The sequence below is a fragment of the Argiope bruennichi genome, chromosome 3, assembly GCF_947563725.1.
Source record: "Argiope bruennichi chromosome 3, qqArgBrue1.1, whole genome shotgun sequence".
Classification (NCBI taxonomy): domain Eukaryota; kingdom Metazoa; phylum Arthropoda; class Arachnida; order Araneae; family Araneidae; genus Argiope; species Argiope bruennichi.
Window position 1 is genome coordinate 77,558,963 of NC_079153.1, and position 15,717 is coordinate 77,574,679.

Genomic DNA, 15,717 nt, shown 5'->3' on the forward strand with positions numbered 1-15,717 from the left:
TTTATCTTTGAATCTTTTGGATATAATTATATGTGCAAGGTTTCAGTGTGAACCAATATGCAGAGTTTGAATATTTTTTGGCATGTTTAATTTCATCAAGCAAGTAAATTTTGTCCATGATATTTGATTTGTATAATCCTACATCATTACACTTTGGAATGTTTCAATCGTGAAGACTATATGTCTCTTTGATTATGTATATTATTTATACAAGATTAATGGAGATTATAGGGATATTACTTAAAATAACTTTGTCTATTGTTTCACTGCAATATTAATACAAGTTTTATTGGTCCCTACCATTGTTTGAAAGATTAAAATAAGTATTTCATGACATTATGAAACTCAAATGAGCAATTTTTATCAACAATCCCAATCAAATCCATAATTTATACCGAAGAGTGGTAACATTCAACTTCACGATGCATTCATTCATTTCTTCTTGCAGATATTTAGAAGATTTTTAATGACTGCATATATTTTTCTATATTAAACCTGTACATGTAGTGAACTGAATATATCCAGATCAATATTAAAATTTAAAATGCCACCTCCGTTTCTAAATTTTTCTTTTTACTTCATGAAAACAATATCTTTCTTTACCAATGATGATATAACTTTAGAGGTCATCTTTCTTAAAATAATATTATTAATTTTATAACATTAAACAAACAAAAAACACATAAAATTATATATATCAGGTAACAAGCAATTATATAATAAAATGACAAATGTTTTCCTTTGAATTGTAATATAAGTTATTATCAGTTTAATCAAATCAAAATGAGATTAAATATTGATTTTCTAAATACTCATGCTTGTTGGTTCCATTCAAATGAAGGAAAGTTAATTCATATCAATTATGGAATATTTAAATTTAATAGAATATAGAATATTTTTATTGGATTTTATTCTTGCCAAATTATTTTAATCTACAATATTTGTTTGAAAACATTAGGAGTTATGAACCATCAATATTCCACAAATGCTGTCTAAGATTTCTAATTTTAACAATCATTATAATAGTATATGATATTCTGATTACTAACTAAAGTAGCAGCTTCCAAACTTTCTTGCTCCAAAGTGCCTTTGATGGAATAAGATTCTTTCAAAGTAATCTTAGCACATTTCATTAAACAATTTTTGCAAAATAGTTTATTTTCATATTAGTGAAGTAAATAAAATTATCAACATTCTATACTATCTTGCAGTACTTTATTGCGAACACAGAATTACTTCAAGGTGATGCAGCCCATTCTTTGGGAACTATTGAACTAAAGAAATCTAATACTTTACCAAATTAAGGCTTCATAAAGTGAAAATGCAATATGATTTATCATAGGTCCCCCAAGAAAAAATGTTTATGACATTTCTTTAGCCAATAAGCAATTATATTAAAGGATAAAATATTTTTGCAGTTATTATAAAAAAAAAAGAGTTAGTTAAACATAGATTCAAAAAATTCCCTAATGTATAAAAACTAAACAGTAGTTCACATCTATATAAAGGTGACTGATAATGGGTTTATAAAAATAAATTACATACTACTTGAGCTTCAATTGCAACTTTTGCAAAACCAATTCTTTTTCCCCAGACAAGGCGATAGTCTTCATCACCAAACTGGGCTTCAAGAACTCCCCCTGGAGCAAGGGCAACAAGATGACCTTCTTTTAAATACTGGACGCAAAGTTGAAAAGATCCCGAAAATACATGGCACACATCCATCAACAGATTCCAACCTAATAATAATGACATGTCAGAATTAAGTGGCAAACTTTTTTTTAATTTGACATTAGGATTTACATCTAATAATAATTGAAAAATAATTTTTTATTTACTTATTATCTTAATAGCTGCCTTTTATACATGTTGTCAATTCTTAAATTTGCATAATAATTTCATTTATTCCAAATAAAATAAAATTTTATAACATACTTTTAAAGTATATTAAAAAAAAAAATCAAAAATTATAATATAAAATATTGTAACATTCAAAATTAAAATTAGTGACGATTTAAAAAAAAAGAATTATTAATTAAAAACTTAGTTTAGAAGTATTTGGAATCTTAAAGTGAGATTTATAAAAGAGCATGACGTAGCAACAGAGATTTAACAACCTTTAGTATGAGAATTTCACTGAAAGAGAGCACTGCTTTGTTTTCTTTTAGATTGATTGATCAAGAAACTAATGAATTTAAGATTGTGAAAATAATGAATTATTTTTTAATCAAAACTTGTTTTTCAATATTAAAAATTGGTATAATTATATATATATCTATATTTAGAAATACATAGAGAGTGAAAAACAAAGTTGTCAGTAGAGAGATTCAATTTAGAAACTAGCACTTATGCAACAAAGCGCTATTCAACTGATAATCGGATGCATGGATAAGATGATACTAAAACAATATAAGAACATGCTAGAATTTTTCAAGCCCAATTTTCTCAGAATTGACTGCAAAGCTTGCTTCAGAAATTGATATACTGAAGTCTTAGATATGGTGAAGAAATCAATTAAATTGGAGAATGAATGTAGATAAATTCCCTTTGAAGATAAATCAGAATATATCACCTACATATCAATTATTTTTCAGAAAAACTACTTAAGTTGAAAATAACTAAAAATTAATATTAAAAATTTTGATTTTAATTAGAAGTATTATATTTATATGCTCAAAACTCCATGTAAGTTAGTAATATTTCAAAGTTTAAGAAATTTAAAGATGATGTTTTTAAATTAGAAATGTAAGAACAAACCTACCTGGGATTTTAAAAAGGAAATGATCTCCCACAGATCTAATACATCTTTTCTTTATGAGAATGGTCTTGGCTAAAATATAATAATAATCGATTGGAATAGCTCCATGATAGAAAACTATTAATGCACCTCCTTCTTTAGACTCGGGAATGTTTTCTAAGCCAACTATTTCATAACCTGAAAGTTATAGATGGAATAAATGCACTATAAAACCTAGATCTAAAACAAATGAATCATAAAAAAAGAAAGGGGGAAAAAATGAGAATTTTATTCAATTTTCATTATGAGTAAGTTATTTTTAATGATAAAGATTATATATATATATAAAATTACAATTATAGCACAATATTTGAAATTGTTTCCTTGAATAAGAAAAATTATAAAACAAATATTTTTATTATGAAATAATTCTAACATTACAACAAATTATAAATCATTAAAATAAAATAAAAAAAAGAACTAGCAAACTTTTATTCAAAAAAATTTTAAGAGTAATTTATTAAAAATCAAGTATATCAAAAAATCATTTTAGGCTTGCTATGCATACAGATTTCACTAAAGCAATTAGTTTAAAAAATTGAATCAAAACATAAAATTCCATTGTTAAGCACATTTGCAGCACTTGATGTAGCAATGTATACAAAAAAAAAGTAGAATGGGACAACTACATTATTAATAAGCGAAAATAAAACAAGATAAATGCTTTTTTTCATTTATGAATTTTTCTACATATACAATGGTTCAAAAATAGTTACCTTAAAAAAAAATCTGAATTAAAAAAATTGGGCTTTTAAAATCATAATTACAAATATGTCACATTTCATGGCCATTTTAAAGCAAATGAATAAATCGAAGAATAAGAATATGCTAAAATAATTTTACAAAGTTAGATCAATATGGAGAGCTTTAAAGATAATATTTTTTATGTTTTTCTTCATGTAATTATAGGCAACAATTACTTTTGTTACAAATATGCATGAAATCAATTTTTTTGAAAAAAAAAAAAAAAAGGTTATATAATGCAATGATAGCGATGAAAAATTTTAAGTTTAATATTTGAAAGAATAATACGGTTATTAAGCCTTATAAATAACAGAAAATGAAGATGTTTAAAATAGTTTAATTTAAACATATTGAGATGAGCATTTTTATATTGTGCAAGTGAATGATGTTGGTTTCTATGAGAAATGTTCACACAAAAATTCAAATAAGGTCATGATGAAAATTAAGGCGGCAATTTGAATAGCAATATTTAGAGCTGAAGACAATAGGAAGAACATTAAATTGTTCTAAAAATGTTTAATGTTTTAAGAATTTTTAAGAATAAATGTCTTAGAACAAATCAAACCTGTAAAAGGAAAATAGAGTTACAAACTTTATCACGTAACGTGCATAATTTTGACACAAATAACAAAGATATACTTTCAGAAATTACAAAAAATAAAACAATTTTGTTTATTTTAATCAATATAAATAACAAAAAATTCACAACATGCTATTATTTTTATTTTTTATAAATTTAATTATAACTCTTATCAAGAAATTATTACCTATTTCAATGTCATTATTTTAGTTGCAAAAAGCTAACTTAAAAAAAATCTGAATAAACTTGCAAAATCTAATGTACTGATTAAAAAATAATCTATTAGAAAAAAACAGCTGAAAAAGACCAGGATAATGTTTTAAAGCATAGTCTTTACCATAAAAGAAGAGTTGCATACATAAATATGGAAGTCATTGCAAATTCTGTGATTGTTAGATTTAATAATATCAATAAGAAAAGAGAATATTGAAAATGGCCTTTAATGTTAACATTTCACTATAATGTTGCTAGTAAATATATTCTTGTAACATTTCTTACAATTCATCAATAAATAATGCTTTATATTTTATCTCAGCAACATCATACATTTACACTTAGAAGTAATAAAAAACATTTTTTCAAAGATCGGCCTATATAATATTTTTGCAGTCCAAGAAAAAAATGGAAAACATGCAAATCTGAAACTTGTAAAATTTCGAAATTAAAAGATTTCAGAATAAAGAATGAAATGATTTATATATTTAAATAAATTTTGAAGTTAAAATTTACAACTGCATATCACTTCTTACTATTAAAACCCTAAATAATTTCAATTTAAAAATGATTACCATGCCATAGCCAACCCAAAGCATCCCATGCTGTGGCCAAGGTATTTCTGGCCCCATCCCAAACATCTCTGTTGTATGCCTCACGTAGGCGGTAACGGTAGCGGTAGGCTCGGACAAAGAGAGCGGACAAAAAGAACAGGATAAATAACACAAAAGGAAACACAAAAACAATCTGAAAGCAAAGACAGACTAAACATTTGTAAAAATTATACACAATATATTTTCAAATATACAAAATTTGAGAATATAAAAAATCTTATTATAACAATTAAAAAATTAATATAAAAAATTTCTAATTTGAAAATGTTAACTATAAATAATATAGCTGAAGAATTTTTTTTCTTAGTTGGCAATCAGTAAATCTGATAATTTCTTTTAGTAGAAGATAACCAATCAGTACTTAATATATATAAATTTTAATTCAATTCAAATAGATTTCAAAACAAACTGACAGTTTTGGTATGTATACTGAATATACAATGTATTTACTGAAATAATTTATATAAATAATAATGCCAAGAATTCTTTGAAGCTTGCCCTAATAATCAAAATTAAAATGCAAAAACATGTTCAGTTGTTGTTTAAAAGTAGATTTCTTTCATCATATTATTTTCTGCAAACTTCTATGCATATTATGGCATGCATATGATAAAACAATATATTTCAATGCGATTCTCAGCCTTTAAATACAACAATAAGTCATTGAAAATATTTATTTGAGACAACAAAATACCAAAATATCACATCAAATCCAACAGAGTGTTTGAAAAAACTTGGGAACTATTTGGAATAAAATTATATATTTTGAAGTACTTCTGCTCTATTCAATTATAAAAAAAAGAATTTACTGTATAAAATATATAAATTAGATGCAAGTGAATGAGAGTTTATTAAAAATCTAATAAAGCATAAAAACTGGAATTTAATTTTTATCCAATAAAGCATAAAAAATACACAGTCATTCAAAGAAATATATCAAGTAGAAGTAAAACTTAACAAAACAAAACTTAAGCCATGAGTGCAAAAAACTAGAGTTAATTCTTTACACTTAAAGTATGTAAATATAGTAATTAAAAATAATTTAATTCTACAATATTCAAGCAAGATCAAGTAATCTGAAATCCAATTATTCTATTATAAAATGCTAGGCTAGAGAATTTATGAATGTGATTAAAGTTATACAGTTTTTAGTGTATAGTTTTGCATATAAAGAAAACAATGGCAAAACATACATAGATTGCAAAAATCAGTTTCCTCTTAAGAAAATTAGTTATTAAATGTTTTCTCTATCAATTTAAATTTTTTATTACATAATTATATAATAGATAATTAATTGAATCAGCCAATATAGAAGGAAAATAAAAAACAAAATATGAAATACTAGAAGGACTATGTGCCTTTAAGAATACATTAATCAAAAAAGTATTTTTCTACTAAGTGTCGAAAGACTAAACTATATAGTTCTAAAAATCTACTATCAGATTATATGTCTTACGATCACAGAATACAATTACAGTACATATAAAATTGTAATTTCTAATATGAAGAAATTGCAGTGAAACAAAGTTGGTTCAACTAAGTAATTTATCTTTGAATGACAATTCAACCAAATTCTGAATAACTGAAAATTCCACTCAGCATAATATTTAATCATTGATCTTGTAATAAGGGTTTGCATGGTTTCAGATGACTATAAACGTATTATTTAATAGTGATGGGAGTAAAAAAAGGTTACATATGTTATAACAAAATGTAGTGGTAGGAAGATGAATTATAAGTATTCTCTTTTCTTCATTCAGTTTTGCAAGACAAAAACTCTCAATTTATTTAGCATTTGAATAAAGGAGTTTCAGATTAAATGCAGAAAAGCTTTTATTTAAATAAAATCGAAAACTGATTTAACATCATTAGACAAATATATAAAAAAAGAAAGAAAACTGGTAGTTTATTTCTCATGATTAAAAATTTGCATTTTAATTATTCAAAATTTCATATTTTGGATAGTAACTTGATAAATGTGATGAACAGGCAATGGATGAAAAAAAGTAATATCTACATTATGAAGAGATAAATAAATGTTAACTTAAATTTATTCTTTAATTTTAAAACACAAAATACATTTTCTTATCACGCACTTTTGTAAATTGATTAAATACCTGCTTTAAATAAGAAATATAAATATACTTTGCATAGTTTTATATATATATAACATTTACAGTGAATAAATTTATTTTCAAGAAAAGCATATGCTAAATGAGGGAAGAAACTTCTTTAACACTCAGCAGATATTGTGGTTAGAAGTAATTATTAAGATCTAAGTGCAAAATTAATAAATTAAAAGCAGTGTATTATAGAACAAGTAAACTAACCTTACTTCGAATTCCCTGCTAATGTATGAGAATAGTGGAAAAACAGAAAATTGAGAATATTATTTTTCTTTTGAAAAAGAAAGAATAATAAAATTATAAAAAGGCCTTGAATTAAAAACTATATATAGAGAGAGCTGTGATTAATTAGTAAAATATGATTAATATTAAGTTGATCACTTCTTAAAAGTGTTATGCTTGCAGTAAAACTAGAAATAAAATTTTATTCAATAATTCTATTTTATTGTAAGTTTTATAATAATAAACATTTTTTTTTAGTTTTCAGCAGATTTACTACATAGCAAGGAATAAAAAAGTAAGAGTTTGTCACAGTTTAAGCAAGATGTTATTATTTAAAATAAACATTACTCACAACTATGGGTGTAAAAAGCCATACTAGCCACTGTACAAAATGAATGTCTACATATTTCTCCAAGTATTCCAAATGTAAGGTAGCATATGTACAGTTCCCAATTCTTTCAACTAAATCATATAAATAATTAACCATGGCAGGACGATCCTTTATCATATGGACAAGAAATCACAGATTCAAATACTCCACAGAAGAAATTTATATAAAACATCTACACCTGAGGAAGATAGAAATTCATTAAAGAATTCAAAAATATATTTGTTTAAAAATTTATATAAATGTCAAATTATTGGATGAGCATTATCAAGAATACTAACATGCATATTTTATATTATTTGGCAGTAGTCATAGTTTGTCCATTGGTATGAAAAAAAGTTATAACTTTTATAATAATTATGCAAAATTTATTCATTTTCATAATGCTAAGGCAGTTTTATTGCCAAATTCTATTGTTGCTCATGAAATTTCAAATTTATAAAAAGAGTTTTTTGGCTGTAGTTCAGAACTGCATGAAAAAAAAAATCATTTAGAGCATATGTTTAAATGAATTTAAAAAAAAAAAAGTAATATCTACATTATGAAGAGATAAATAAATGTTAACTTACAGATTCTTTAATTTAAAAATACAAAATCCTTTTTCATATCATGCAGCTTTATAAATTCGTTAAGTATCTGTTTTAACTCAGAAATATAAATATACTTTGCATAGCTTTAAGTATATAACATTTTTAGGAAATAATTACTAAATTCTATTGTAGCCCATGAAATTTCAAATTTATTCAGAGTTTTTTTGGCTTGGTGCAGAACTGCATGAAAAAAAAATCCTTTTGTGCATATTTTTAAATGAATACACACACACGCACACACACACACACACAAAAAAAAAAAAAAATGCACATGTCAAAATGAAGAAAATTCAAATGAAATATAGAAAGTAACAAAATTATTAGTGCTGAAAAGGTAAACAATTTATAACTAATCAAAGAAAAATTCTTTCAATATTTTCCTTTCTATTTTTTTTCATGCACTTAAATGTTTTTTCAGTTTTAAATTATTTAATCATTTCACTTTAATTTTCATAATTACTGAATACTATATATCTTTTTTATCTTCTTTGAATTTCAGTATAAATCAATTAGTCATAAAGAAAAGTACCCTTTGGCAGATAAATATATTTTGAAGTATATTAATAAAAATTCCCTCTAGCATTAATTGGCAAAGGACAGCATATTAAATAAGCAATATAAATTGCTATTTTATACTTTTAAAATACACAAAATTTTAAATTGCAATTTTAAGGACAATTTTTTAAAAAATATCTTTTGTTACACTACTTGTTTTTGAAATGACAAACCACAACTGTTTAAGGCTTTCATTTTATACTGAATACTATAGTTATTAAGATTTAATTAGAATCATTAAGTAATTAAAGAATAAAAAGTGGCATTATAAAATTATTAAGTAAAAGCTATTATTAACGTAATCAATAAGTAATCTAGTCAGAAACATTATATTTTTAGAAGGAATTTGGTAAATATTTAAATTTTTTAATTAGCATACTTACTATAAGTAATACTTAGATACTGGATAAGTCATGATGTGAGGCTGAGCAGTGACATTAGAATTTATTTTGAATAAAAAGCCATCTTTCACTCTGCATATTCCCTACCAGAAATAAGTGAAAATAAGAAACAGAAAAAGCCACAAAAACACTATCTGATAGAAAAACAAAAGATATACCTGTTTAAAAATTTTGAAATCAACCGGGAAAAATCATTAACAAATTGATCGTTTTACAAAATTTTGTATATTTTCGTTCACAAGTGCTTGAATAAACATGCAGAAAATTTCAAAAACAAACTGTTAAAAGAGCGCTCTTAAAAAATGAAATGTCTGCGTACATGAAAGTATGTATTAGTAAGAATCATCTATTGCATTGTGGTTTCATATTACGCAATGCTCACCGCTCAGCAAGGACGAATGACAGAATATTGTTTGTAAACTTTTGCTTCCTATATTGCCCAGTTGCAGTTATCGGCTGTCTGACAGTTTTCTATTTTTTTTTTTTTTATAGGATGTTCGAATTTTTAACGCGCAAAACAACGCATTAAAATTGAAATGTTTTTAACAACTATTAATGAGCAATAAATATTTTTCCATGCAAGCAAACCTTTTCCAATTTCACTAAATGCTGAAAAAAAAGTATGCCTTATTTTTATTTTCTCCCATTTATGCACATTTCTAAACTTATCGAATTAAATAGAAATGAGTGAAACTGCGCATGCGAAATAGAATTTTTGTTATTGTTTTATTTGATAGTTCTCGAACCTAAAAGACAATACCTCGGTACGATAAGTGAACATAGAAAATGTATTATGCTCTTTCAGATGTCTGAATAATTTCCTATTGTTTTATAAAGTAAGGGAATATCAACCAAATGAAAATTTAAGATTTCTCTAATTTATCATTTTAGATTATTTTTTTATACAAATCATTACATTAATAAATTGCTTTTTTTTTCCTAACCATAATGCGTATCTATATTATAACTTAAAACAAGAACTAAAATCTGTTATGTAGAAATGCAGATACGTCCGTCATGAGCTTGCCTTATCTAATTACAAAAATGTTATCGTCTGCCAATTAAAATCGTATTGAAATAAATTTGGTGCAACATTTATTCATAACATTAAGGGGATTGTGGATTTTATTAGGCATTTTTGCGAATTATTCACGTAGAGTTATGAAATTGTTTAGGCATATATATTAAAATATACATATGTCGAATTTCTTTAAAAAACTTTTTAAAAAGTAATATTTCTTTAAAAATTAAAAGATTTATAATTTTTAAAAAAATCTAAATATTCCATATGATTTAAATATTAATTTTTTCTATTTTTTTCCTAGTTACCCAATATAAATTTATTTGAAACAAAACTGCCTATAATTTTATAATTCCAATTAAATAACATTTTTTTTAGAAATATTTTTATGCACACTCACTGAATTTTCATAAGAATTTTATGTTTTGGAGAACTAAAATTGACTTAAAATTATTTTAAAAAATTCGAAATATAAAACGCACACCTTATTTCCTTTAATGTTCAACTAAAATCTGTATTATCGATTCTATTAAATTTCTTCAAAAATTAAGACACTTGGAACATTTCAAAGATATTTAAAACTAATTACAATATCATTTTGAGGAAAGTCATTAAAATTTACTTTTTTTTTTCTCTCTAGGCTCTTCAAATATTCATTTTATTAAACAATGCATCTTATAACACTATTTTAGTTGAATATAAACATATATTTTGTATAGGAAATAATGAAAATAAAATTTTATCTTTCTGTCCATTTTTACTAATTTCAAAATTAACTGTCTCCTTAAATCAATATGGGTCATTCCATAGAACATTTATTTTCACTTACATAAATAGATTGTTTTAATATTACTTTCGAAATCTTCATAATTCAATAAAAAAGGAATTATCTTTTTTATATGATTTTACGCATAGTTATTTCTTGGTGAAACAATATAGCGTATTAAACAAACGAAAATCTATGGAAGTGTTCTAGATGGAACTTTCTTGCACACTCCATCCCTCCACAACATATAAAAATTGTGGACTTTGTATTAGGAAAAAAACTTTACGATTACTCAGATTTTTATTTTCAGAATACTGCACATGAGATTGTCTAGATTTTTATTACACAATAGGCAGTATTTTGCGCCAAATTCAAGGTATTTGAGCAAGGCACATGAGCATTTTGTACCTCATAGGATAATAAAGAATACTAATTATATATTTTGGATTATATTTTTTATTACCCCATTTTTTTTCTACCCGCTGAAACGAAGAATTAAGGTAGAAATTGAATATTAGTAAAAGATCATATGGTAAATTCATTGATTTAAGTCATTGTGTCGTTAAATCATAATTGTCTTTACATGCATGCGAAAGTACGAATGGACAGACGGCCGATATCTTATTCAGTATTTGATAGGGATCTACAATTTAGATGCTAAATTTGTGTACCAGATTTTATCCATCTAGTCTTTACGTTTTGTAGTTGTCGTATTTACTTCCATTCGGACAGTTATTCAGATAGGTTCCTTTGAATGGATTTCGTTCAAAATTTGGTAAAAATCTATAAATTTTCTGAAAAAAACCATATTCTAAATTTCATCCGTCTAGCCAAAAGTGATTTTGACCTTGTGTATAAGCAGAGCAACGATCAGATGGTCAGATGTTCATTTTAAAAATGTGTTTTTAAGACTGAGAGAGCTCTGAAAAATAGAGAATAATCCAAAATCTCAAGTTCGGATTTTTTTTTTTTTTTTTTTTTTTTTTTTTTTACGATTACAATTTATTTATTTATTTATTTTTGTACATAGTAGTAGACTACCGATTATCCGCGGGCGGGTTAACCGCGCCTGCCGCACTAAGTTTTTTTTTGCTTCCAAGTAAAGAGAAAATGCTTCCAAAGCAAGAAGCAAACACAAATGACTGATTTCTCCAAAAAGGTGTAGTTTTACAGTTATGCTTTTGTAATTACATAATACATTATAGTATTAAAACAGTACATATGTATTCATTTTTCTGTGTATCCTTGACGCCTCTCGTAAGTACAAAGCACTTTTCTGTTTTTTTTTAACAAAATGCATTTTAGGTTAGTTTTGAGTGATATACTAAAATATTAAGCGTTAGTTAAACATTTCCTGCTGTTTATTTTACGTTTTATTGTACATAAAACGATTTTTCAAAGTTGGAATGACTGTTTTCTCTTTTGCTATACCCGTTTTTAGCTTTTTTCGGATTATCCGCGATTTTTGTTATCCGCGGCGGCCGCGCCACCCAATTCCGCGGATAATCGGGAGTGTACTGTATACGGGATATACAAAAAGAAAGGGAAAATGGATAAAGCGATTCAATGAAAAACAAACTGAACTGGGGAAAAAAACATCGGAAAACATTGAAATACAAAATTCTAATGATGAATTTTTCTAAAATATTTCCAACGCAGTTAAAAATAAAGTGTCCAAAATATGTGGTACTAACTTGGAACATACGACATTCTATCATAAATCATATAACAGCAAATACCTTCACCGATACAAATAGCCTTAAAAACTCACAATAATCTTTTTTGAATTGACACACTACCAACTTTAGGCTTATGCATTGCTCAAGCAAATAAACATTACAGAGACAACAATCCTTCGATTGCACAAATAGTTTATGGCGTGAGACTTGAACTTCCTGGAAAGTTTATCAATCAAACTAGTATATAGATAGTATCACAGAGTTTTGCTAACAATAACTAAAAAATTACGAAATTCAGATAGAGCTTAAGAACATTTTTATTGGAGCACAGTATTGCTGTCAATGAATATCAACGCACATAAAAAAAGCCATGTTTTTAAAAAAACTTTTTTGATTGCGTTTATTTTTAATTATTTTTACATTTTTTTAAGAAATAGTTTTGATTTTATACGGGTTTTGAAATCTGCATTTACACCAATACTATTTTTTTCCTAATATTTAATCAAATTATTAAATCCACATTTTCGATGATTTCGTAATAGTTAATAAAATATCATTGAGTTCTAGATATTGCGAAATTTAAAAGAAACCTGTTGTTTGTCAAGGCTAGAAAAAAGTACTGTAAATATGATTTTAAAAAAACATTATTTTGAAGCCTATATAAATATATATTATTTTAAAAAGTGGCAAATTTGTTGAATGAAACAATATCTTATTCATTGAGCAGACATTATTCATAAAGCAGACATTAAAAAGATTTATGGTATCCAATCAGGTGCTTTAAAAATTTAAAGTTGTTGAAATTTGAGGAAAACTAAATCGACCAGCAAAAATAATTTTAACAATTTTTAAAAATAGTATTTAAAGGCAGATTACTGCATTTACAAATTAAAAGATACTTACATTACATAAATGAAAATGTCTGAAGAAAGCAATTTTAACAATGGCAAAAATGAGGGCGATGGATTGGATTAAGCAGTAAAATAAGCGTTATCTTTCAACAAAACAAAAAGATCTGCTACAGATTGTGTTTAGTTAAAAAAAATATTAAAAGTATAGAAATAGTCGTTTGGAAATGAAATTGATATTACTGGAAAATTTATGTTTTGACATTTAACATGATATAAAAAGAAGTTTTATGCTATAATATATTCCAAAAATATTGCAGAAAGACGTGAAATCTTCTTACTCCAATTTCACATCCACTTAAAGGAAACAGCAATTTTTTTTAATAGCGCAGCTAATTCTTTTGGTACACATGTATATCAAAATTCGTTTGAATCCATCGTATAAGTTCGAAAAAACGTGTATTTAATTTTATATTGATTCATAATTTTTTTTTTTTTTTTTTGCAGTTGCATTTGAAGTCAAGAAGAAACGTGCAATAAAAAGAGATATATAATAAAATTAATAATATTTATCCAAAAATAACTTAAAATATGGAGACAACATCAAGACTAAGTGTCTGAACGTCAACTAATTGGTAAAAGGAAGAATGAATCAACAAGGACATTAATTCATTCATCAAATTTTAATTGTAAACAAGAGTAAAATTACGTCTGTAAGACATTGATTTTAAATTGGATGGAAAAATCACCTTGACATTATTTTCCCTTCTTTCGAATTCTACAATTATTAAGTGTTGTTATAGGGAAAATACTTTTAAAAGATGTGATGAAATAATAACATGAGTCCTCATTTTATATAGATGCTAAAAGAAATGTTGAAAAATAATAATTGAATGGCATTAAAAAAATACAAGAGGTACAAAATACAAGGAGGAAAATTTCTAAAAAGGGATAATAAATGCTTTTTTTTTAAATTCGAGGCATCGAATTTATTTTAAATTTTCTTTAAAAAGAGATAAGGAGGTTCCTATTTAAAATTATCTTTTATTATGTACCGTAAAATAAGCAAAACATGAAATCAATTTGCATTTTAACAATCTTCAATTCAATCTGAGTTGTAAAACAGGTAATATGATGATTCAATCATCGTTTGCTATTAATAGGTAAATCGGATAAATAGTTTTCTTCGTGGAATCCTTAATTTTCTTTGCGTAACTTAAGCATAGTTTTGTTATTGTTATTAGATAGTGTTGAAACAATATACTAAGAATTTTAGATAATGCTTTTGAAGTGAAAAATGTCTCAAAATACTTATTCAAACGTTGAAATTATATACTTTAATCTTTAGATATGGGAAGATAAAATCTCAAAGTATCATTTTAAAACCGTGATACTAGGAATAAACAAAAAGGTTACCGCCTCCTATCCAAATCATGGGAAGATAAATATTTGTATTTTTTTCCGTCCTCGGTTCAGATATTTTTGTCATTCTTCTCAAACTATGTTAAAGTATTACAGTAATATACGGGGGGGGGGGGGGGGGCTCTTATGGCAAGCCAGCTGGTTCGCCCGGAATATTGTTTATATTTAATTTCATTTAAGTTATTTAGCTATTATTTTCTATTATTCAGACATTAAATCTGGGCTGTTCTAACTGCTTTTTATATGTTCTGCTCATTGAATTCATGGGTCTTTATAATGGAGACTTATTCCACGACATTATAGCCCTCTTAAAAACTTAAATATCCGGTTCATCTATCTTCAAACTATCGCAATATTGTAACTTTACTTTGTTGTTCATCTTCTAAACGACATTTTAAACAGAGTCCTTTTTCTTTAGTTTTCAACAATGGAAGAAAATCAAGCAATTAAATATTTAAAGAAACAATGAAAAAGGTTTCAATTTCAGAGCAACAATTCTATCATTTTTGGAAATATTTCAAAATAAATAAATAATTTTAAAAACATGTATTTTCGTGCAATAATATTTTTAAAAGTTATCACGGCAAAACGCCAGAGTTCAGCTTAATTTTTAATCAATTAAAATTCTAATTAAAATTTCAAGTAAATCGTTACCAAATATACATATGCCAAATTTGGTAGCTGTAGGTAAAAAGGTCGGGCCCGTACAGCACCAACACACGTGCACATTCATTGTTATTATTACAAGAGA

General features: G+C 25.6%; 1 protein-coding gene across 3 annotated transcripts in view; it reads right to left on the reverse strand.

The window, feature by feature from the left end:
- Positions 1 to 15,717, reverse strand: part of LOC129963504 (transmembrane protein 68-like) — a 54,725-nt gene that overhangs the window by 9,022 nt on the left and 29,986 nt on the right. For 2 of the 3 annotated variants that reach the window (XM_056077932.1, XM_056077930.1), the window contains exons 2-6: positions 9,213 to 9,313; positions 7,649 to 7,865; positions 4,910 to 5,081; positions 2,762 to 2,935; positions 1,546 to 1,739 (exon numbers count right to left, since the gene is read on the reverse strand). In XM_056077932.1, coding sequence (XP_055933907.1) covers positions 1,546 to 1,739; positions 2,762 to 2,935; positions 4,910 to 5,081; positions 7,649 to 7,804 — 696 coding nt within the window. In that variant the 5' untranslated portion in view covers positions 7,805 to 7,865; positions 9,213 to 9,313. Of the gene's footprint in view, positions 1 to 1,545; positions 1,740 to 2,761; positions 2,936 to 4,909; positions 5,082 to 7,648; positions 7,866 to 9,212; positions 9,314 to 9,388; positions 9,621 to 15,717 lie in introns of those variants that run through there. The other variant, XM_056077931.1, reaches the window with a different exon arrangement.